The sequence below is a fragment of the Colias eurytheme genome, chromosome 22 (genome assembly GCF_061535395.1).
Source record: "Colias eurytheme isolate Ceu_HAF_F1 chromosome 22, ilColEury1 Martin Lab GWU primary, whole genome shotgun sequence".
Classification (NCBI taxonomy): Eukaryota; Metazoa; Arthropoda; class Insecta; order Lepidoptera; family Pieridae; genus Colias; species Colias eurytheme.
Window position 1 is genome coordinate 7,657,648 of NC_143001.1, and position 25,884 is coordinate 7,683,531.

The following is a 25,884-nucleotide window of genomic DNA, read 5'->3' on the forward strand; positions in this document are numbered from 1 at the left end:
CGTGGCTTGACATTTCACAAGTGTCATAAAAATCGAGTAAAAATCTGTCACAGTTGAAGTATATGTACACAGATACAAAATTTTCACGATAGTGTTGACCAAAGAGACACAATAGCCGAATCGTAAACAGAATCCACAGTATTACCATATTTAATATTGTAATACTGTGCAGAATCTTTCAATGTACGTGCCATGGACGTATAAAAAAAGACGGACGCCGTATTACGAACAAACAACGTGAAGCCACCATAGTAAGCTAGCGATCGTGTAAAGACAATAAACACGCACACACTCTCACCATAGTAAGCTAGTCGGCCGCCATTACGTCGTGAACTACCGACTGATTAACTGCGTCACTGTTTCACAAAAAATATTTAAAATGCCGTCTTGCGTGGTTAAATGGTGTCGCAACAGTACAATTTTATTTATTTATTTATTTATTTATTTATTTATGCTTTATTGCTCAAGATAAATTACAAATTGAGACTTAACCTAGGATACATTGTAACAAACGGCGGCCTTATCGCTAAATAGCGATTTCTTCCAGACAACCGGTTGTACAGAGAGATATTAAGTAAAGGATAGGAGTAGGGCAGAGCACAAATAAATATATACATACAAAAATAAAGTAAATAGGTAATAGTTAAAAAAAAAAAGCAATAGATAAAATAATAACAGCATAATATACAAGCCACAAGAATGAGATAAATAATATACATATGTTCACAAATAGATACATACATACATATGAGAAGAAGAATAATATATAATATTTCTATAAATATAAATGAAATAAATATAAATGAACATAACTACTAGGGACATTGAGAAAGATAAAAATCACGAACCATATTTTTGAAAGTATTTACAGATTGAGCCTTCTTGATTGGATCCGGCAATGCATTCCATAGTTTGATTGCACGAACAGTGAAAGAGTTATCCAGAAAGTTTGTATGGTGCGCTGGCATTATTAATCGGAGCTTTTCCGATGAGCGGACAGAATCTCCGTTTTCTCCTCTGAACACGAAATTGTCCTTGAGATATTTCGGTGTTTTGGGGTTAAACAAAACTTGATATAAAAGTTGCAGCACGTGAGCATCCCGGCGAAATCGAATGGGTAGCCACTTGAGCTGAGAACGAAACTCAGAGACGTGGTCATATTTCCGTAGACCAAATATGAAGCGGATACAAAGGTTTTGGAGACGTTCGAGCTTATTTAAATGGTCTACGGTAATATTGACATAACTTACATCGGCGTAGTCAAGTATGGGTAAAAGGAGGGATTGTGCTAGCAGAATTTTGGTTGGGATGGGAAGAAAATTTTGAAGACGACGGAGTGAACCAGCAGTTGCATATACTTTCCTACATACCTCCTTAATATGAAAGCGCCACGAGAGAGTGTTGTCAAAGTAAACTCCAAGGTTCCTTACAGCCTCACTATAAGGAATAGGTGTGCCGTCGACTAAAATAGGAGGGAGATTCACCCAGTTAACCCTCGCAATCAAAGAAGGACTGCCAACAATGATAACTTGAGTTTTTAAGGGATTCACTTGAAGACCATAATCCGAACTCCAAGTTACAATGCTGCTTAAGTCCTTGTTGACCGAAACGATTGCCTGGGGTAAATCATCAAGGGCAGATTGTGTATAGATTTGGAGATCGTCGGCATACATGTGGTAGTCGCACGTTAACCTGTTTGAGATAGTGTTGATAAATATTGAAAATAACAATGGAGACAGGACTCCGCCTTGCGGGACACCAGCACCAACATCACACCATGACGACTCAATCTCATCTATACGTATACGCTGACGACGCCCATGTAAGTAACTGTAAAACCAGTCATTTACTGAAGCCGATATATTTAAAGAACTTAATATGCTCAGCAGTATATCAAAGTCGACAGTGTTAAATGCATTGCTGAAGTCCAATAATGTTAGAACCGTGAGCTTTTTATTATCCATTCCATGACGAATATCGTCGGTTATTTTAACAAGTGCAGTGGCCGTACTATGACCGGATCGGAAACCGGATTGGAAGGGATTAAGAAGATCGTGTAGGTTTAAGAATCTATGTAGCTGTTCATACACTAACTTTTCAAGGATTTTAGATAGGAAAGGCAGGATAGAAATGGGACGATAATCGGAAAAGGAAGATGGATTTATTTTCTTAGGTAAAGGGTTAAGGTGGGAGTCTTTCCAGGACTTAGGAAAAGTACTAGTGGATAGGGAATGGTTAAGGATGTGAGTTATAACCGGGATTATGAGATCAAGGATGGGTAGAATCATTTTACGGCCAATACAATCGCTGCCAACAGCATTCGATGTAATGGATAATACACCCCGCCTAACATCATTCTCGCTAAAACATTTAAACACAAAAGATGGATAGTTTGGTGGTGGTGCTGGTGTTTCTGAAACCGATTTTAATGTAAATTGCTTATTTAAGTTATTAAGAACGGATGGGGTATTTGAAAAATGCTGATTCAGTAGTTCAAGATTTAAAGAAGCATTATTGGATATATTACGCTGTTTACCAATCCCCAACGTTTTCAGAAATTTCCATATTATGGGAGGATCACCACTCTCTACAGAAGTATGGAAGTATCGTCTTTGTGCGTCTCTACAACATGTATTACAACGATTCCTTATCTTGTGGTACTTATCACGACTCTCGTCAGACTTTGTCCGCTTATACTTGCTCTTGGCTCTAGCTTTAGCTTTGAGTAAACATTTTAAATCTTCAGAAAGCCATGGAGCAGGTAAATGTTTTACTTTAATCCGCCGAAGTGGAGCGTGAACATCGTAGAGATTCGATAAACAGTTGTTAAAAAAGGCCACTTTTTCATTTACACAAGCGGAAGATAAGAGCGGAGACCAATCGATGTTACGGACATCGCGTTGGAGTGCATCTATATCAACTGCGTTAAAATTTCGACGAAGGATATATTTAGGTTTTTCTTTAGGAGGACGGATATTACAGGACAGGTACAGGAGATCGTGATGTGAAAACGCGTCAGCAGGGAGCTGTCCGTGTTGATACACCAGATCAGGACAGGATATAACTATAAGGTCGAGGAGCGACGGCACGCAGTTCGGGACATGATGTGTGGAGTTGAGAGGGAGGAAGCTCAGGTTGTGCGAGTCAACAATAGACAACAATCTACGAGAACGGCTATCCTTCTTAAGGAGGCATGTATTAAAGTCTCCCATAAATATGCAATTATTGTATAAAGGAACTAGTTTATCGAATATTGTATCTAAAGAGGAAAAATAATCAATTAACAAGGAAGGACTATAGAAAACGCCAAGGAGTACTTTACAATGGGACAGGATGATTTCTAGGATAAGGTGTTCTGCAGCATCGGAAGGAGGAGGCTGGGGTGATTGAGAAATAACAGAATAGGGAATGTGGGATCGAAGATAAATCGCAACGCCCCCACCAGTTTTACCAATGCGGTCGTTGCGAATAAGATGATACCCTGGGAGAGAATAGGAGGACGAAGGTAAACAGGGCTTAAACCAGGATTCAGATATTAGGATTGCGTGGATATGACTTGACTCGAACGATGTAAGCATGTCTGAATAGTGAGCCGGGATGCTTTGCGCATTAATATGTACTACGTTGAAAGTTTTTGGGCTATCAGAGAAAACATTGGAAAGTGCATCATTAAGAGGGACAAAACTTGTACTAAAATAACTACCTTCACTGTCAGAATCCGTGCTAAGTGACACAAAGCTATCACTGGAAGTATCAGCAACAATCGACATTAACACAAAACAAACGAATATATAAATATTTTTAAATAAAAATGTAAGTAATTATATGTATAAAATTTAAAATAAACTAAAGAAATATTCTATAGGGCTTATAATTGAATATACTAAACACTAAATTTAAAATAATGTTAGTTTGTACAGACCAGCATCTGAAAGAAATATATTTTTAACATTGTGCAAAAAGACTTGTATCTATGACAGTAAATTTGAATGACAGTTGAAAGAAAAAAGTAATGCTTGTCACTTGTCAGTGGTAAATGTAAACAAAAATATTCTATACAATACATGTAAGGTGAAATTAATATTTAACTACCAACATAAAAATAAAAGCAATATATTATATTATATAAAATAGAAGACATAAAAGAGAATAATATAAAAAGTTATACATTTCAAGTGACATAAACTTACTGACTAAATAAATATTACCTACTGACAAGCAGCTATTTTTAACAAATGGTTAGCAAATATTAACAAATTATGTTTGATACTACTAATCTTATAAAATGAAAATATAAGAAGAATAAACAAGATTACTTTTTTTGGACTCGGCGTGTACGCAGATTTGGGGCCGTGGGATCCTTCGTATTATCTGGCTGTGCACCACGAGCAGGGCCTGCAGGAGCAGAATCAGATACGGGACCAGGGATTGCTTCAAGTTCCGTTTGAGAAGAGATTTTATGCCGCTTTCCTTGACTAGTAATGAAAATGATTCCATCCTTTGTCCAGCAATTAGCAATTCCAAACCGCTGACGGGCTGCCATGAATGTATCATGTCTGGGTTTTGTCAAAAACTCAGAGATGGTTATACCAGACCCTTTAAGGTTACTTTTAGAGAACCAGATCCGGTTCCTCTCTTCAAGGACCTTAAACTTCATTAGAACAGGCCTGGGTTTGTTGTTGACTGTGCGACCAATTCTGTGACATTCATTTAAAACATCAGAAATGTCCCCAATGTCTCCGTGCTCAGCGAGTGCCTTAGTCACAACATTGGCAGTATTCTCCTTTTGCGTCTCAGGAACACCATGAACAAGAAGAATTTTGCGCCTGCTTCTCATCTCTTGTTTGTCATAAAGTTTAGAGAGCATGTCGACTTGAGATTGAATACAATGGAGAGATGTCATAACAAGACCGCGGAACATGTAAAACTCGGATGAAATATTAGCATTAGGGTTTCCTGGATTTTGTGAGGACATATCTAATTGGCGTTGGAAATCTTCCATTCTGTCCTTAAACATCTGAGACATCTGCGCAACTGATTGTTTAATGTCATCCATATTGTGTGCTTCAGAATTTGTGTAAAAAAGTTGTCAAAAAGTGATGTGATATTATAAAGGATATTTATACTGGTATGTACAAACTTTTAAATCAGCATAATACAACTTTTAACATAAAAATCAAAATAAATACTTAATTTCAACTTTTGAGTCTTAACAAAAACGTGTGCTCTTTTTGACAATCTACCCCCGAAAAAAAAAAAAAAGTTTAAATAACAAAACACAAGGGATTACATTCCACAGGGAAGCAAGTTATTTCTTTTATGTTTTAATGACAAAATTATTACGGCAAAATTTATAGAAAAAAATACAGCCGCCATTGTCATCAAAACAACTGTTGCCATGGCAACATGGCACACTCACATGGATGTTTCGCCGCCATTACTAGGCTTCACTCAATGTTTAGGCGATATACCGTCCGTCTTTTTTTATACGTCCATGGTACGTGCATCCTAAATCATTAAGACGAGCATGGATAACAAGAGGATGGTAAAACTTATGTAAAAAATTAAATCAGGAATACAAAACAATTTAAATGCAATTACAACAATTTAAATGTATTAAGGATGTAAAATTAAAATTAATAGGATTAATAAAATATATTGCACATTTTCCAGTAGTGCACATAGGATGTGCGCTCGTTTGATAACAACATTTTCAACATAATATAAACAAAATTGCTTGAAACTAGATTATTACGATATCTTACGACGTGCCTATAATTAATAGTGAAATAAAATTATGGTGGCGCCAATTTTCTAAAATTTGAATATGTTCAAGCTATTTTAAGACGTCAGTTAATATAAATAAAATTTACATCCGTTTTGCAAATCAAACTGTATACTGGCTACAAGTCTGAGAATAGATGTTTCACCGATTGCCTTTACCTAACCCCGTTTTAAACCTAGAACTAAAATTACTATCCTGTGGAATGATTTTCAGCAAAATTTGAAGGGATAAAGCATTAAAAAACAACACTTCTTCAAAACCAACTAATTTAATTGAAAATACACCAATGATAAAATAACTTGCGATAGGTAAAATTTACATAGGTAGGTAGGTACTACATTCAATAAAATACAATAATACCCTATGTTTATTTTATAACACAGACAATATTTTATCATTTATTAAAAAATAAGATAACTAAAACTAGGAATACAAGTTTTGTATGATAGAATACAAATTGATAATAATAGAATGTGAGTAATATATCTCTGTACTATATCCAAAATGTAATTTTAGTTTGTTTATACTTTTATTATTAACTCAATCTACCTTCATCTTCTAAGTACTGTGCTATATCTATCAAGATTTTTTTTTTTCTATTACGAAAGAGATCGAGGGATTTCTAGTGCAGAGATAAGTATAATGAACTCTAGCCTATGTACATATTTTTAATAATAAAATTGAAATTACAGTTAACATTAATTACAGGATTACAGGTCTTGTTTAAAATATATTTTAATAATAATTATAATAGCCACACAAATAACAATTAAGAAAACCTGGGAATATAACGATATGGATAAAATATTGTATTTACATTATTTACAAGTGTAAAGTGGGCAAGTGAAAACATTAAAAGTATATCTGAAAATTTATAAATAATATTGCCAATTAAATGGCCACTGTAAATGCCTAGTTCGAGATTTTTTTTGAACATAATATAACGTATTTTCCGAACCGGTGATCTACCTATTAGAAGAAAAACTTTAATTTTGATTATTATTATTTTAGTGCATAGGGGTTTGTGCAAGTACATTAGTAACTCAGAATAAATTACTTAGTATCTAATTTACAAATTTGAGAAATAATATAAAGTTTTGCCTGTTCGTTTCACATAAGCATAGATGACTTAAAAAAACGGTAACTTTAAAAAAAAATTAATACTTTCTCAGTCACTAAAAATTTATAGTAATAACTATTACAGAAATGACTAAATTCTTTCAACAGTTATGGTGTTACTTGTTTTTTGAAACTCATTATAATTACGTAAATGTTAGGCAAGATGGATATCACTAATTAGTTTGAAATTAAATGTGTTATATTATATTATATGTTCTTTTCGATTGCAACAACGAATGGTATGTTTATTTACATACAATGGGAGCTATGTACCTACTACACTCTAAAGGTCTTTATAGATCGAACCACTTTCCTATGATTGAATCTTTCAAAAAAGGCCAATTTTTTACAGAGGTAATTACTGATACTTTCATTTATTCGAAAATCACTAAGAACATATTATAGTATAATTCAAATTATCTTAGTAAAACAAATCTTATCCCTTCTTTTTCTCTCACTTTCGTTTCAGTCTCCAATTTTCAATTTCATTTCTCTACAACATGATACTTTCACATCACTTAAAAGAATTTAAACTCAACATTTGATTATCTAAGGAACTAGTTATCATGAGCAGGAATGTTTAAAATTCTTTAAAAAAGCGCAAAATTTTGGAACTTCGCTACTATTTAATTTTCAGGTACGTCAAGGGCCAAAGGATAAAAATATTAAACCATCATAAACTTTATTTATATCCCATAACATTTCATAATATATCAGTCTTCCATCACCTCAGTTTCCACTCCATTCCGCCGACCTGCACATGTCATCGACCAATCTATCAAATTCGATAAGAGAACTTTCATGTTTCGCGAGATCTTCAGAAAAATCTTCCGTAGTCATTTCTACTTTTTCTTCCTTAAACGCTGTGCTATAATCTGATAGTTTTAAATGTGGCGCGTTGAAGAAATCTTTGTAGAATTCTGCCAATTCGCGTATAGGATGGTTATCAGCGAAGGGAAAGCAAAGCAGCTTTAACGGCGGTTCATGTTCACTCCTGAATCCGGGGAATCTTTTAGGCGGCATTTCTAGTGATGTTGGACTCTTTGAAATAACACTCATGTCTAATTCCTGAGTGCTCTTACATTCGGGTTTATCTTCAACCATCAATGTGACCCGCGGTTTAACTCTGCATTTTGGTATCGGTATTTTCTCTAGAAATTCTCTTATCGCTTGCTCTACAAGTATTTCATCAACAAAAGCTGCCAATCTAAGCGGCTTATTCAGGTCTACGGGTTGTGGTGATTTTGGTTCCTTTTTCTTTTTCGTTTCGAAGATTACGTGCTTTGGGCTGAGTTCAAAGTGATCACTTTTCAATAATAGTGTTTTGTTTTTCTCTGATCTATTAGGTGATATAGAAAAGTTAGTTCGGTAGGATACGGTAAAGCCAAGCCCGCCAAGTGGTGTTTTAAGCATGCCAGCTTGAACTTTCTTTACAGAGTCACCTAATGCTTTTAACTTAGGCTCACCGCTGTATACTCTATAGAAAATCGTAAACGATTCTGTCCGTTGTTTCCTTGATAAATGATACGCGGGTGTTATCCTCGTAATAGTGATGAGGGACTTCAATAATATCCCCATTCTGAAATAAACTGTGTTCATAGCTTTCAAAGACGTGTCAAACTGAGTTTCATCGAGACCTAGCGTCCACAACTCGAGGACCATTTCATCGCCATCTTCAGTCTGCACGGATATTTCGACATTAAGATGTGATCTGATTGTTTCTAGTATTCTTTCTGAAGGAAGCGCATTTTTCGTGGCTTGATTCACTTCAGGAGAATCTGGTATTTGAAGATTAAACCAGTCCGTGTCTGATGAATGTGGTTTTGTATTCGGTTCTATCTTGATACCTTTGCGCGATTCGACGATGACTTGCACCCCCTTATAGGCTAAGAACTTAGTGAACTTTGTGAATTCATTTTTATCGCTAATATTTGAGAACGCTGCGTCCGGCGCCATGTTTACAGGATATATTCGCCACTAAACTACGTATATGTTAAGTTATTCTTCATCAGCTATGCAGCTTTCTACGAGGTTCCGGAGATTTGGGTTCTCCATTGCAGCTGCAATCCTCTCTTTATCGTTGATCTGCTTGTTGACTGTAAATAAAACATACATAACATTATAGCAAAGAAAAATTGATAACTTTATTATGTGTAGACAATGTAGTAGCTTGTTTAATTTGCTTTAAAAGAGTATTTTTGCAAGTTCAAACATGGCTTGGAAGAGAAATATTGATGTGGAGCATCTTGTGGGTGCAGGAAAAGTGGATTAAACTGCACTGCAGCTTGCTTAGAATGCAATGGTGACAGCTGCACTAATCCTTCACCTACAATCTATATCAACGAGATCGACGACGACGACAATAATGTACAATGATGTAACAATGTGTATAGTTAATGATAAATTTTTTTTTAACTTATTTTTTACGATAATCTAATAAATTAACATTGAAGTTACTCTGCACATATACGTAATTTATTAAAAAAAATAAAATAAAATTTTTCACTATAAACACTTTTTCCCCCTTCCGCCTCTCATTTTTCAGTAAATTGTTGTTAAAAATTGTTGTAAATCGAGATCGGTCAATTTTTTTTTTAACTTTTTTATTTGAGGTTTTAATAATGCAGTCTCATACTTGATATACAGATTCATTGACTGGCCCTGGGTTCCGAGGTTTGACCATTTTTATGCCTTACATATGACTTTTGACTAATATAAATCAATGAAAACTCCAAAAAATTAATAATTGTTTATAATAATTTTTAAAAAAATGAGAGCGCGAAAAAATTTTTTTTTAACATTTTTCTATATACTATTAAAAACATATTTTCAAGGTTTATATTAAGATTCATTGACTGGCCCTGGATTCCGAGGTATAAACCTTACGGCGCTCCACTATATAAAAAGTTACATTTCAATAGATTCAATTCACCAGCACAATACCTATTGAGTATGTAACTGTTACATGTTGTGTTGTTTATACAGAACCAGACCTGTTTCTCAATAAAAAAAAACCTATGTTACAATAATTCTTGAAGAGCCTGTTTTATATATTTGTAAAAGAAAAAGGCTGCAAATTATAAAACATCCGAATCTGGTTTTACCCTTACTGTTCATGGAAAGATTATAACATTGCTTTTAATATCCAACATAGCCATAATTTTATGAATTTGTTGTGCAAATTCAGGTGTTAAAATAATTCAAATATTACAAGGTCAAATCTTTCCCCTTCACAATATTATTTTAGATCCCAAGTAGAAAGTAACATAGAAATTTATTTATAATTTAAAGCGGAATATAAAATCGAAATATAATTATTCAATTAATGCCAATGATAACAGCTAAAAAAATATTAATAAGTTTAAATATCTTATTAAGCACAATCTATTCTTTACATAATATTACACAGCTGTTTATTGCTGTAATAAAAGATAATTTTGCTATAAGTCCTACAATAATTTTTCACAGACACATAATAGAATAATACATCCTATTTATTATTGTGTAAGGAACAAAATGCTTTGACTATTGAAGACCATGAAATAAGTTTTCTATCTGCAAATTATCTTGTTTATCTGTGCAAAAGAAATAAAACTGTTTCTTATGTCATAACAAGTGCTTTTAATTGAATAGGTATATGCAAGAATATAATATGGTACAGTTATTATAATAACTAATAACTAGTTGCTGGCCATAGCTCTGTCTGGCTTCATTTTAAATTTGTTGATGTTTGTACAGAATACAGATTAGCATAAATGGAGGCCAAACAATTACAGTTAAAATCATTACATTCTGTTACACATTTGAATGGTTTAACTATGTGTAAGTGAATCGCCCAAAAAAATACAACATGCGCCAAAGCAAGCAACTAGTTTATAGTTCTAGTCGTAAGTAGGATTTATGCGTTTAATAAAACTATTTGATTTATTAAACACATAAATCAACCTATTCTATTCTCTTTAGTTACTTTAAATAAAAGTTATAAACCTAGTTTAAAGTTATAACCCCATGTCCTGACTTAATCCTATCTCAAACTCAGATCCTAACATTTCAATACATTATGATGCTTGTCTGCATGTTAGTCATAATAACATGATAAAAACATATACAAATAATATATTTTTATGTTTGTAATATTGTATGATACATTGCATGACTGACAAGTTTTGTTTCATAGCCTAAGGAAAAAGGATATAATTATATCCTGAAATATTTAAAGAGGAATACTTAGTAAGTATTCATGAGAAATAATTATGGTTTACAGGTGATTCTTTGATGAATATTAATTAGTAATTACTTCTAATTAGGAATTTGCTAATATTAAGAGCCATATATTCATACTTTAATCTACAATGATATAAATGTAATAGTTTTTTTTTTTATATTGGGGTAATTCAACAAAAACAATAAGAATTAAATGAAAATAATCATGTGCCTATTTCATTGAAACTTTTTAATTATATAAACACTTATATCCTTGCCTGGAAGACATCGCTTCTTAGCGATAAGGCCGCCTATTTTGTCCCGCTCTATATTACTTTGTTTGTATTTTTTGTTTGATTTTGTTTTGTTTGTGTGTGCAATAAAGTGTTTATTATTATTATTACTTATATCCTACCATATTGTTTTTTTTTGTTAATAAAATTCCAAACTCTATAGGGCCAAAATACAATGATACTATTTAACATGCACAATACACCGTGATAATAGTAGAACACCTATAAAAAATATACTGGCCGAATTGATAACCTCCTCCTTTTTTTGAAGTCGGTTAATAAGATATAAATACTATTTACCTATAACTGATTAAAATAAAAAGTGAAACTATAACTTTATACAATTAGAATATTCATTCTGATCAGAATAATAATAAATGAAGTATCTGAATAATTTAAATTGGAATTATGGAAATATGAATAATGTATTAAAAAGTAATCTCTGGGCTGAATCTCATTTTTACTATAATTGTTACAATCTTTGAACTGCCTTAACAAGGTCACAAGTTGTTAATAAACAAAAAGTGTGATTTTTAAAACAACTAGGTGATATTGTTGATAAATCCCGTAGATAAGCACATATCTAACAAATGGAATGTTTTGTTTGTAGGAACAAAGAATACATACAAATAATAATGATTTATTTAATTAGGGTAATTATATGTAAATGTATCTTCCTTTCCTATTGTCGTGTAGTAAAAGTCTAATGTATTTGAATGTGTAAATTATTTGCATCATATGCATAATTTAATTAATAGTAACTTACTTTCATCTTCAGTTGTATGTGCTCCTTTCTTGATGAAAATATCCAGTTTGACAGGATGATGAAGCGATCGTTGAATCTTTATTCTAATACAGAGTCCAATTAGCGTAGCCAAGGAACAGTGGGGAACGGTAGGATTAAACTCTACTCTCAACACGGGAACATTGTCCTCCGTCGACTCCTTGATGAAAATCCCTTCTTCATATACGACTTTCAGGTCCTCCAAAGTACTAGGCTTCTCCGGGTCCCGTATCGTCCTCAAAAAGTCTAAAACACCACAACACTAATTAAAACCACAGTAACTTGGAGACAAAAGCCACAAACCACACAACAACTCAAAACAAACCATAAATCGTCTCTCTCAACTCATTATTGTCCTTGTACCCAAGTTCCTCTAATGTTGCACTTTTGTCCATATAAGCGGGCGTAGCGACTTCCTCCGGCGGCTTCTGCGAGTTGCTTAATGAAAGCTTTGAAAAGAACGATAACATATCGTCAGAAATTAGACTTTGATATTATTACGTTAACGAGTCGGACATGTTTGTATTCATAATAGTGTTGTCACTTGTCAATTTGAGCAGTTTATAGTACCGATAAAAAAATACCGATAAATCGATTATTGTTCATATATATTTTTTTTTTCAATTATATATTTATATAATATTTTTTTTTTCAATTATATATTTATATAATAAAAAAATCATATTTAACCGTTATTTACTGAATGTATGCTTTTTCTTATTCATATAAGATTACTGCGTATTCTTTGCCATTTCTAAAAGTGATAGTTTAATACTAAAATCAACGAAAATGCGATTCTAATATCCAAAAGTCGATCAAAAGGAAACATTAATAATATTATTTACCTACTCATGGCCCATGGTGTTTTATTTCTCCATTCCAATGTATTTTTTGAAGAAATCAATAGGTAATGAATTCTTATTGAGAATTATTTATAATGAAATGAATAAAAAAACAAAAGAGTCTGTAGCCGGCGTAAAGTTAATTCCGGATGATGGGGTAAATGCTTAGGTAAATGCTTAATTCAACAAAATATATGAATGCTGTAACTCGTTTATTTTCATGCAAAATCTCCACGATACTCATCACAGAGCAAGTAATCATGCTTTTTATGTGGTATTCAATGGGTATTCACAATTTTTTAAATTATTCACATACCCGGAAGTCCCCGATGCAATGTCAAACTTCTAGTCCAAAATTAAAAAAAATATTCAAAATATGTGTACCTACTTTATGAAAATAAAATAGTATATGAAACGTTGACCAAACTACCTATACTTAAACTTTAAAATGCTAAACACTAATAAATAGTTTTAACTATAATGACTATTTACTACGAAACAAGTATATGTTTTTTTATATATTTTTTTTTGTAGTAGTATACATAAAATATTTAATTCATATTATGCCATCAATTTGGGAAAACACTTGTGAAATGGGTTTTAGATATTTTAAATAATTATGTACCTATGTCTAAAGGTTTTCTAAAGTTTATTAATTATCACCTATAGGCTATAGTCCACTTGTCTTAATTTCATCTAAACAAATATTTTCATGCAATCCTTTGTTTTTGTTTCATTAATAAGTTTAAATCATAGTTTTATCGTGGCAACTCATAACCTTTATCCCACATGATTGCTGGACTGTCAAATTTAGTTCATAGTTTCGCCACAGGATTTCTTTCGTGGCGGCTGTTGGGCGGTAGCGCGTACTAAACACGCACAGAATAAATTTTAAAAATGAGCTCTAATCATCGAGATACTAATAAAATTAATAATGGCGTTGCAATTAGGGAATGCAATCCGGATTACCCGAAATCCGATAAATCCGGATTTTGCTCGAATTTAAATAGGCTTTTAAATCCGGATTTAAAGAATGGAATCCGGATTTTTCGAACATATTAGCACAGTATTACAATATTTATAGGTTCTAATGTTTCTTGCGTTAGACGATAGATGGCACTGTAAGTGCATCCCGTTCCCGCGCAAGCAGTCGAATTTGGCGCGAATCGCGACACGTCACGAAGCGGGCCTAGAAATAATACGTTTGAATTTAGATCTTATCACATTGCATTACTGTTGACTTTTGTTTACAACAATTTATCATCATTCGAAGCGTCGACTGGAACGTATTTCAGCTTACGCAGCTTCGAGTATTCGAGTGAAAGACAGGCTAATGGTGGCCATACACCATACTTCCTATCGTCCATTCGGCATGACGCTACCGATTGGATCAGTTAGAACTGACCATGTGTGGGAGTGGATTGGCATTATTTGGCATGATAGTTAAATACTTGACGGAACAATCGAATTTCGATTCTTTTGGCTTGATCATGGCGATTGGATCATGTCGATTGGACCGTGTATGGCGGTATACGATCGTCACTTCAGTCTGGTCAAGATTTTTCGTCCAAGCTGAAGCATAGGCGCTTCGCTCGCTTGGTCGATAAATATGAAAGTATATGGATGTTTAGATGTCAACGGTTACGGATTTGGATAAGATTTGTTTGGGAGATAGATGAAGTACCAGATTACTTAACACATTGGGTACTTCTCATTAAATAGGTACATATATATAACAACAATCTTCCCGGCATATAATCCTTTTTTAGTTTCATTTTTACGAATAAAACGCCCAAAACGGCTAAAACATCGTCGTCTGTCACCGGTGACGCCATGGCTTCAACTGAACGTTGCTGCCGATTGGACAATTCAAACGTTGTGTGTGTGGTCTCTATGGACAAACTGCAGATTGGATCAAGCTGCAGCGTCATGCCGATTGGACGATAGAAAGTATGGTGTATGGCCAGCATAAGTAAAGGAGTAGCTTCCATTTATAATGTTTTATTTTAGCTACGATTAATAAGTATTTTTTTTAACTTTGTAGAATCTTGTTTATTGAAGTTATACTTTGTGTGTAGTTGTGTTCATGAAAATTTGAATTTTGTTATTACTGATTTTGATAAAAATAAGAACTCTGATGGAAAGACTATCATCATTACTAATAAAGAATGAAAAAGCAAAATAGGATTTTGCTTACTGATTTAGAAAATTGTAGCTGTTTCGTTTTAATATATTTGTATTTATGATGAAAACTCTGTTTGCAATTTATGTTGTTTCTATTATCTAAGAAAATATTAAATGTTTTGTTATAATGTTTATGTCTGATGGATGTGACAAGGAGTCTGCTTTATGTTTTTTCTTTACCAAAGTGTAAAAGTTTTTATTTTATTAGAATTTTAGAGTTTGTCTAGTTAATTTCTAGGTATTGAAAAATATAAATACATTTGATTTAACTAAGATTCATGTTTTTTTATTGATTTTACATAATAATAAACGTTTCAAACGGAAAAGTCAAATTTTTCATTCAAAATCCGCTAAATCCGGATTCTCCGGATTATTGTATAAATCCGTTTTTCAAAATCCGGATTTTGTAAAGTAAACGGATTTGCATTCCCTAGTTGCAATGTGTGTAGGCAATTTTAATGTTCGACTATGGGAGATAAATAATCTGTATTTTCAATAGGTCATTTATTAGTTTGAATTTTTGGCATTGGTCCCATAGTTCCCGAGATTATTGTTCAAGTTCAAACCAAGGTTCAAACTCTTCAGTTCATATTAATTATTATAATGATTTGAAACCAAGACGACCATCAGAATTTCAACATGTATGTATATAAAGTAGGTACGTCATGACTACAATAAAACACCGCATACTTATAAAGTAATTTTATTTAGAATTTTTTAAACGACTTCTTGGATCCCTTGCCTTTGGAGACCTTCAATACATTGAATCGCACAGTCTTTGATAAAGGCCTGCATTCTCCAATGGTGACAATGTCTCCTAGCTCCACATCTCTGAAAGTTATAAAGAAAATCGTTTAAAAATGATATTTTAGTGGAAATAAAATTTATAAAGTGTTGAATAATATCAGATGTTGGGTTAGAACACGTTTTTCGTCAAATAGTCTTCAGAAGACCGTCGTGTGAGTATCATCATTTAATAATTTAAATACTTTTATCAAGTCCCAAAAATTGCCATTTTTACATTTTCCTAAACAAACTATGCTCAGCTTGTGTAAAAAATGAAAATGACTTTCTTTCATCTCCAATACAAATATGATAATAAACAGTTACATATTTTGTAAAATTAAATTGTAATACTGATATGATTTAAAAAAGCAACTATGGAGTTTCTTGCCGGTTCTTCTCCATAGATACTACTTTCCGAATCGGTGGTAAATGTAAAAAATATGTATTGACGTTTCAAAAGTGCTTCTCGAAGAAGTCTAATTGAATAAATAAATGTTTGAGTTTGAGTTTGAAATAAACAATATTCAATCATATACAAAAATGACAAAATTCAATTTCAATTCAATTAAATTTTTTCATCACATCTTTCAGTACACATTACTTATCATACATTTAACAACTTATTTCCACATATACAATTAAACCATAAATAATGAAAACATACCTGAAGCAAGGCGATAAATGAACAGACATATTCCTATGTCTCTTCTCGAATCTGTTATACTTTGGAAGGTAGTGAAGATAATCACGTCTGATAACGATGGTCCTTTGCATTTTCATCTTTTGGACCACTCCTGTAAGGATTCGACCACGAATCGAGACATTACCAGTGAAGGGACACTTCTTGTCAATGTATGTGCCTTCAATCGCCTGCGGAATAGTAGTAATGTGACTTATAGATGACGATTTGATGTGTGTTTGTAATGTATGAAGGTGTGTGGTTCCTTGTAAAAATGTTTATCCTTTATAGAAAATGAATTGACTTTTTAAATATTGTAACTAAGGGGGGTGTTTAGATAAGTATATTTTATTATGTACAGTACATTTGTGTTGGATAATTTGTTACAGTACATTTGTTTTGAATAATTTCTAAAAAAATATGTATTTGCACAAATGTTGCGAATTAATATTTTGAATTTGAATTGAATTTTGAATTTATTATCTAGATATTTCTGTGATATTGAAAATTCGAATGTATATGGTAAATATTTTTATAAGGAACAATAAACCAATCAGATTTTGGGTTAGAACACAGTCATCGTCACATAGTAATCGGAAGACCGTCGTGTGATTTTCATCATTTTGGTTCATTGATAAGCTTTAGCCCCAAAAGCATTATTAGCACTTATAGCTTGAATATATATTTTGTACATAGCAGTGAACAATTAAATTATATTTTTGCTAGATTACCGTGTTATTATTTCTAACAAAACTATAATTTAAATATTTGTTTAGCACAAAAAGCTAAATAATGTGAACCTCCACCAATGTATTTATTACAGTGCAGTATATAAAAATAATACACTAAACAAAGATATTAATTATTAAATAAATAATATAAAAATTGACGAATTTAATTTTACTGTCTTGTGAAGATGAGTGTATTAACATCTGATATTTCACATGCAACTTACCAATAGCCCATAATATATATACCCATAGCATACAGAGACCGTGATTTATAACGAGCATAACATGAATGTAGAACAATTAATATTTCACTTAAAGCAATTCAAAAGAATAAAATTTAGTTAATATAGTAATCAAATATTGGCTTTACTAAAAGTAAATCAGTAGAGGTAAAACAACTACAATAAATGGTTTTTTACTACAGAAACAAATAAGTGAAATACTAATCATTGCATAAATATCCCAATAGCAACGATGAAGCCACCACCAGCGGACCAAGTTTAACTGTAAACAAAACCAGACCTCTCTCGGTGTCTTGAAACCCAGACCGACATTCTTATGATGCCGCATGTCCTTCCTTTTCAGACCTCCCTTACGGTTCAGGAAAACCGTAACCTGTTTCTGAAACGCTTTCTCTGTCTATAGAAAAAAAAAACACACGTTAGTATCACACTTGAAGTTTACCTCGCGTGGTGTTTTGAAACCGAGTCCCACATCTTTGTGGTATCTCAAAGGCTTACGGCTACGTTTGACACCGATCCCTTTTTTACGGTTCAAGAACACCGTTGGTTGTTTTTGGAAGGAACGTTCGGTCTGCAATTGGTAATATCAATTAGCGGTTTAAAATTGAAAATATTAAGGGAATATCTACAGGCTTATTGCAGCGAAGTCTTACGGTTACTATTAGTAATGTATTACTTGCTCTAATTATTATTTAAAGCTACATTACCTGTTTGCTGATACATATTGTGGAGTGGTACTTTACTTATAACCTAAATTTCTAAGTCAACTGGCTAGGTTAATGTTTTTATGATAATATACGCTTAATATGTGGATGGACATATTAAGTAAACGTTTTCGGGGCTTAGTTTTAGTTTTTAAAATAGAAATTAGACTACGATTACAATAACCAGCCGATTCCCACGTGGATGAAAACAACAAACACATTTTCACTTATTTGAGTAAAAACTTTAAATTATGTTAAGTTTATAAAATCTAACACTTTTTTATCACTAAAATGGTTAAAAAATTATAAAATTATTCATTGAAAACGATTTAATTTGCAAGAAACTCGGCACCTACCTGATCCGCCATTTTGCTTGACAATGAAAAGAACTGTCACAGATAAAACATTTGATAGGAATACGATGAAATTTTTACAGATTATATAAGTTAAGTAAAATACCGATTTATTTTTAATGTTAATTTTGAATTAAAAATAATGTTTCTTATTAATTTATGTAACTAAACTAAAAGAGGTCGTTTTTATGTATATGTTTCTGGATTACACAAATTTTTCAATACATAAAAAAATGAACATTTCTCTACCAGTGCAAACTTAGCACCCCATCAATGGAATTTTGGGTCGAAAATGACCTTGATCGTTAGGTCCCCGTTAGGTCCTTTAAGGTCCCACAATTTTTTCGTTAGGTCCCCTTTAGTTTTTTTTTAAATAATTTTTTAAATTTTAGGTATAAAAAAAAATGCACTTTAGCACCCCATCCATAGAATTTTGGGTCAAAAATGACCTCAATCGATAGGTCTCCGTTAGGTCCTATAAGGTCCCACAGTTTTTTCGTTAGGTCCCCTTTAGTTTTTTTTTAAATAATTTTTTTTTAATTTTAGGTATAAAAAAGTTACACTTTAGCACCCCATCCATAGCAAAATTGGCAAATTTTATCAAAATCGTATTCTTTACCGTTAGGTCCGTATGGGCTCATCATTGAAATTGTTGAATTATTTATTTTATTAAAATTATAAAATAATAAAAACCTGCGCATGCGCCTTAGAGCATTAAGGCATGCGCACATCATACATAAACAGCGCGAAATTTAAAATGGTATCGTTTCATTTATTAAATAAATCTATTGTTCTGAGAGTGCTTATTTATTAAAAACCTACTTTTCAACCTAGAATTAAAATAACCTGGTATTAGTGTCAATCTATGGTGTCAATATATTTTTTGTAGCGGCCACAGGGCCACACTACGGTCGAGGTATAGATTCGGAAAGAATAACATGCAACAAATCATTAAAGGCCGCTGCATACGTGACGGGATTTTACCCGGACGGGACGTGACGGGAAGTTTTGGAAACATCGTTGCATACAAAATGTATCCAAATACGCATATGTCACGGGAACATCGACGGGACGGGAACGTGGACGGGAAAAATATCGTCGCCGACGATGTTTAGCACGTCCCGTCCCGCACGTGCCCCGTCCCGTCCGTGATTTCGCTACGTATGCACAGTCGCTCCGTTCGTGCCGGAGAGATTAGTAGTGACGCCTTCCAAGTATCGAAAATGGACGACGAAAAACTAATCGAATGTGTTCGCTCATATCCAGCGTTGTATAGTATAGCGAACCCACAATATTTAGATATTTAGATATTGTGGTATTCCTAACTATACTTAGTCCTTTTCACCTATGATGATTCCTGTGACACTTCATCGTGTTCTGAATTACGTAGGTATTTTATGTTTAAAATGCCAAAATAATTTTAGTGCATAATATTTTTGTTTTATGGCGGCATTATTACCAAAAATATAAAAATGAAACATCTTAAGCTTATAAATCAAAAACAGTATTGTTTAGTTTAAATTCAAATTCAAATTTCTTTATTTGCAGAATGTAGATTACAAAGATGTTAATGTTTTCTTGACGGTCGTAGCTTCTTCGTCATCTAGAGCAATAGCAATTAAAGCCAATTCTTGAATTGAAAAATCCATCTTTCGTTGTTCACAACACTAGCACGTTAGATCAGAATCACGTCACGGTGCGTATGCGTTTGCTCCACGTTCCCGTTGTGAACGAGGCAATCACGTGCCCGTCCCGCTCACGTCCCGTCCGAGGTATTTTCCCGTCACGTATGCAGCGGCCATACCTATATATATAAAAGTACTCTGTGGCAGCGGCCTTAATTTGATTCGGGATGACCTTCGCGTGGACACTCGAGGGGGCGGTATTCCAGTGGAACTGCAAGTGATGGCAGTTATTCGATATTGGGGCCGGCATGAGGTAGATGTGTCATGTGACTTGTGCTCTAGTTTTGGATATATACAATAGAAAAGCCTGTATAACGATCTATTACATTACAGATCCAAGAAGATTGTGCTGACATTCACAGAATGAGTCAACAGACACTTTCCCGTTTGTCCCGAAATGTTGCTATTGCGTTAGCTTCTAAAAGTTCGCGTTATATTAATATGCCGTCGAACTCAACCGAGGAAGCCAAAGCAATTAGGAAATTTGAGGCCATAATATGCGGGATGAAGCGTATCATTGGTGCAATAGATTGCACTCATATTAAGATACGCAAAGTGAGTGGAGAGGCTGGACAGTACTATGTTAATAGGAAGGGACATTACTCCATTAACACTCAAGTATGAACATTGTACAATAACATTTTAGTTTGATCATAGTGTATTTAAAGTAATAAATTTTCATTGTTATGTGTGCTATTATGTGTTTCTAATTTATAATAATATTGATGACAATAATTACAGGTAGTATGTGACTCTGACCTTAAAATCTGCGATATTGTGTGTCACTGGAGAGGAAGTACACATGATTCCCGCATATATAGAGAAAGCTCAATAAAGCGGAGGTTTGAGGAGAATGAATTTCATGGGAAGCTGATTGGAGATAGCGGGTATCCTTGTACTTCGCATCTTCTAACACCAATATTAAGACCAAGGACACAGGCAGAAGAAAGGTACAACCTGAGTCACATACGAACGAGGAATACTGTAGAGCGTTGCTTTGGGGTGTGGAAGCAAAGATTCCGCATACTCAACGAAACAATGCGAGGGTCTCTGCAAGTGATCAAGACCACTATTGTTGCTTGTGCAGTTTTGCACAATTTAGCAATACTCTTTAATGAGTCTATTTTAAATCAAGGTATTTGTGCAAACTAATATGTAAACAAAGTATATTTAATAATGCCAATACATAAAAAATAAGCATATTTTAATTCTTTATTTTGTATTTTTCTAGATCCTTCAGGCCTTGAAAATCAATTATTAATCGATCCAACTATCCCTGATAATATAGAAGATGAAGACGAAAATATAAACAGGGCCATTTATATTGAAACTTATTTTAATCAATAAAAACCATATTTTATTATTTTTCAAAATTTATTTTTTTTAAATATTCCTCCTCTAATGCAAGTATTTGGAGCTTCTTCTCGTGAAGCTCCCTCTCTTGTTCTATTCTTAATAGGTGAAGCTCCCTCTCTTGCTCTATTCTTAATAGATGCAACTCTTGTTGTTGCTTCATTAATTCCTCCCTGCTTTTTTTGCAAGGAGGAATAATTGATGCTCGTAATTGGAATTTGATTTCCCACTGTAAAAATAACATAAACATTAAACATTATTTCACATAAATCACAGCTGAACAATAAGCACAGGAAATTTCATGAAATTCTATTTTCAACATTACATACTTACGTTTTTTTTGGTTTAGCTTTGAAAATATGATGTGTAGGATTTATACGTGGCAATTCGTGTGCGTCAGGATTGCTCCGCCAAGTTATCAAATCAGAAAATGGTTTCAGCCAAAAATTTGTCAATATTTGTCAAAATCGAAAGAAACAAACCCCGTATTTGTCAAAGCAGAAATAAAGAAGTTATAAGCGTTTTAAGTTGGCCGCGCAATCCTGACGTCAAGGACTGCGCGGCCACGGAGATCTCAGCAACTACTTGGGATAGAGAAATAATTCCTTTTGTCAACTCAAGTCTGTATTTGTCAAGATTTGTCGAAAAATGAATCAAAGCTCTATATCAATATTATAATTAAATATTCGCCTTGAAAGTCATGGCCGCGCAGTCCTTGATTTGCTATTTTGTTTTTAGTATTTTTTTTATTAAAATTGAAGACTTCATATAGTATAGGAGTTAAAAAGAGAAAGGTCTTAATTTGTCGAAACTGACAAAAGCTTTAAAATACGACTAAAGTGTAATTAAACAGACGAAATCAATTTAAAACACAAAACTCGTGGCCGCGCAGTCCTGACGTTACTTTAAACCATGATATCTCAATAACTATAGTAGCTAGGATTTTGCTGTAGACGTCCATATAATCCTTATATTAACCCCATTAAAATGACATATCCTTTTACCCTCAACACTGTTTGGGACGCGAGTAATCTCAAGAATTATGTTACCCCATACAATGTTCTAGTAGAGTGACCATAATTTCGATTTGTTTTTAATCTTTGTCAAACTGGCTATGACAGCACAGTTCAAGGGCATTCTGTTCTGTTAGTCAAAAACTTAAATAAAATACTAAATAAGACGAAATAAAAAACTTGTTTAATATTTGAATATTTTTATTCATTGCACAAATATAAAGATTTCAAAAATCAACAAAATCATTATTCTTCAACTTTAAATGTTTTTCATCGGCTCTTACACCTCTACTAAAACATAAGTTAAAAAATGGATATATACAGAATCGTTTGTACTCTCTTCTAATTTACTCTTGTTATCGTCGTAACAAAGCATTCCGCTATTTCTTATAATATGACACTTATAATGCCCTATTGTTCCAAGTATTGGAGGAACATATTCTACGGCACCTAATAATTTATAAATGTTTTGTTTAATTATTATACTTTTAGGTAGCTCATGTAAAAACACCATTTGCGTGCCATTTAAATCGAATGTAACAATTTTTGACAAGGTATAATGAAATAGAACTACTTCATTGCATTTTCTGCATTGCTTGTTTTCCCAATCATGAATAATAATAGAATCTTCCAAGTTACTGATGGTGAAAATATTAATTATATCTAAATTTAACGGTATAAACACATGTTTTCTTCTTGATGGGGTAGAATTTATGCATGCACTGAAATATGTGCGAATGAAAAGCAATATTAGAAAGAGAGCGCAATAGGCAAACTCGCGTCGATGCTCCTGTAGTGCGGCCGAAGAGACCAACTTAGAATAATGTTAAAATAGTAATTTTACTGATTTATCTGCAAAAAATATTAAAACATTTAAAGTTGAAGAAAAATGATTTTGTTGATTTTTGAAATCTTTATATTTGTGCAATGAATAAAAATATTCAAATATTAAACAAGTTTTTTATTTCGTCTTATTTAGTATTTTATTTAAGTTTTTGACTAACAGAACAGAATGCCCTTGAACTGTGCTGTCATAGCCAGTTTGACAAAGATTAAAAACAAATCGACATTATGGTCACTCTACTAGAACATTGTATGGGGTAACATAATTCTTGAGATTACTCGCGTCCCAAACAGTGTTGAGGGTAAAAGGATATGTCATTTTAATGGGGTTAATATAAGGATTATATGGACGTCTACAGCAAAATCCTAGCTACTATAGTTATTGAGATATCATGGTTTAAAGTAACGTCAGGACTGCGCGGCCACGAGTTTTGTGTTTTAAATTGATTTCGTCTGTTTAATTACACTTTAGTCGTATTTTAAAGCTTTTGTCAGTTTCGACAAATTAAGACCTTTCTCTTTTTAACTCCTATACTATATGAAGTCTTCAATTTTAATAAAAAAAATACTAAAAACAAAATAGCAAATCAAGGACTGCGCGGCCATGACTTTCAAGGCGAATATTTAATTATAATATTGATATAGAGCTTTGATTCATTTTTCGACAAATCTTGACAAATACAGACTTGAGTTGACAAAAGGAATTATTTCTCTATCCCAAGTAGTTGCTGAGATCTCCGTGGCCGCGCAGTCCTTGACGTCAGGATTGCGCGGCCAACTTAAAACGCTTATAACTTCTTTATTTCTGCTTTGACAAATACGGGGTTTGTTTCTTTCGATTTTGACAAATATTGACAAATTTTTGGCTGAAACCATTTTCTGATTTGATAACTTGGCGGAGCAATCCTGACGCACACGGCAATTCAGTGGAGAAATTTGGCAATTCAGGCTAAAAATAAAAAAATAATAATTATTTTAAAATAATATAAATTTTATTTATAATACTGATATTTTTGTATAACATAACTGATAAAAATATTATACAAATTATTATATAATATGATTACCTATGCATGTGCAGTGCTTTCATCATTTTCATTCAATTTCAATGTATCATCAGCAGACTCCTTAGTAACTTCCTATAAATATATAAAATATAATTACTCAATCTCACAATAAAAAACTATATATGCATAGCGCTATTATCCCTTAATGGATATTCCAAATTAAGGAATAATAGCAGTAGAAAATGTAAAAAATATAAACCTGTTGGCCATGTGTTGCATCGCTATCGAAAGGATTGTTATCAACCACAAACTCATTAGGAAGAGCTGCTATAAGCTCTTGATCTTCAGGCGGAGGACTTGGTGGCGGAGGTCCCCCGCCTGTCATGTTTCTTGCCGTTCTAAATTTGTGTTCCGAAGCCTTAGCTTTCTTCAAATTCCTCCACTGATTTTGTATTTGGCTTAAGTCCCTTTTATGGAGTGAAATGATATTATAACTGAAATATAAATACAATAATAATGTTATTACACTGTAACAATTTATTAAATACAAGAAACTGTTAGAATAAGTAAAACTAAAATAACCAAGACAAAACATCTTCCCATGCAAGTTTTTTTGCTGTATTTGTATTAGTCGACGTATCCTTATTCTCTAATATAATATGTGCTCGCTCGAGCACTAATTATTTTCGAAGCACTTTCTAAAGAGCAATATATATTTATTAATAAGCATTAAAATTTAAAACATGTAAGGAAATAAGTACATTCTATTAGATTTCTTGTGTACATTACGTACCTTATCCTCCTCACTCCAATTCGTCGAACGAGAACGTTTATTGATCATTGAACTCATTTTAAATTAAAACTGAATTTGAATTTATCAAAAATCTCAAATCTGTACAAATGTTTGAAATTTGAAAGTTATCAATATCCTGTCAGTTAAACGTCATACAAAATAAAGTCTACCATTCATATTTGTCAAAAAGTACATTTTTAGTCAAGTTTTACGTGAATAGCGGGTTTTATTTCGATAATGTTACTAGAAAAAAATACATATATTGACGTATTAGTCAGTTCAATAAAGAAACGAATCTTCAATGGCGGCCAAAGCTGGCTTTGACAGATGGTAGGATCATCAAAAAAGAAAATAAAAATAACGTAAATTGATAATTATTTTATTAATTATTTCAAATTGTTTGTTGACAAACTTTTTTGTTATTGTATTTGTGTATTTGTAGGCGAAAGGTGTAGAATGTGGATCTATTTTCAAGCTGTGGGCGT

General features: G+C 32.9%; 3 protein-coding genes and 1 long non-coding RNA gene across 6 annotated transcripts; all 4 read right to left on the bottom strand.

Moving 5' to 3' along the window:
* Positions 1-7,569: 7,569 nt before the first annotated feature.
* On the bottom strand, positions 7,570-8,860 carry LOC149898773 (autophagy-related protein 13 homolog). Its single transcript, XM_090114917.1, has one exon. The coding sequence runs from the start codon at positions 8,858-8,860 to the stop codon at positions 7,634-7,636; it is 1,227 nt and encodes a 408-aa protein (XP_089971043.1). The 3' UTR covers positions 7,570-7,633.
* galla-1 (cytosolic iron-sulfur assembly component galla-1) lies at positions 8,860-12,713 on the bottom strand. Its single transcript, XM_090114918.1, has 3 exons — positions 12,510-12,713; positions 12,167-12,430; positions 8,860-9,000 (listed from the first exon to the last, which is right to left on the bottom strand). Exons 1-3 carry the CDS (start codon positions 12,652-12,654, stop codon positions 8,903-8,905), a joined length of 507 nt encoding a protein of 168 aa, XP_089971044.1. The 5' UTR covers positions 12,655-12,713; the 3' UTR covers positions 8,860-8,902.
* A 3,184-nt stretch (positions 12,714-15,897) lies between these two features.
* Positions 15,898-18,765, bottom strand: RpS11 (ribosomal protein S11). 2 transcript variants are annotated; one of them, XM_090115045.1, is made up of 4 exons: positions 18,709-18,765; positions 17,929-18,045; positions 16,661-16,866; positions 15,898-16,041 (listed from the first exon to the last, which is right to left on the bottom strand). In XM_090115045.1, exons 1-4 carry the CDS (start codon positions 18,718-18,720, stop codon positions 15,918-15,920), a joined length of 459 nt encoding a protein of 152 aa, XP_089971171.1. In that variant the 5' UTR covers positions 18,721-18,765; the 3' UTR covers positions 15,898-15,917. The 2 variants fall into 2 exon arrangements, with proteins under 2 accessions (XP_089971171.1, XP_089971170.1); XM_090115044.1 differs by lacking the exon at positions 17,929-18,045 and adding an exon at positions 18,091-18,219 and having other exon boundaries at positions 18,709-18,762.
* Positions 18,766-24,515: 5,750 nt separating this feature from the next.
* On the bottom strand, positions 24,516-25,567 carry LOC149898776 (uncharacterized). 2 transcript variants are annotated; one of them, XR_016458027.1, is made up of 4 exons: positions 25,400-25,567; positions 24,866-25,100; positions 24,667-24,738; positions 24,516-24,548 (listed from the first exon to the last, which is right to left on the bottom strand). It is a non-coding gene; the product is annotated as an uncharacterized LOC149898776 (long non-coding RNA). The 2 variants fall into 2 exon arrangements; XR_016458028.1 differs by lacking the exon at positions 25,400-25,567 and adding an exon at positions 25,189-25,329.
* Positions 25,568-25,884: the final 317 nt, after the last annotated feature.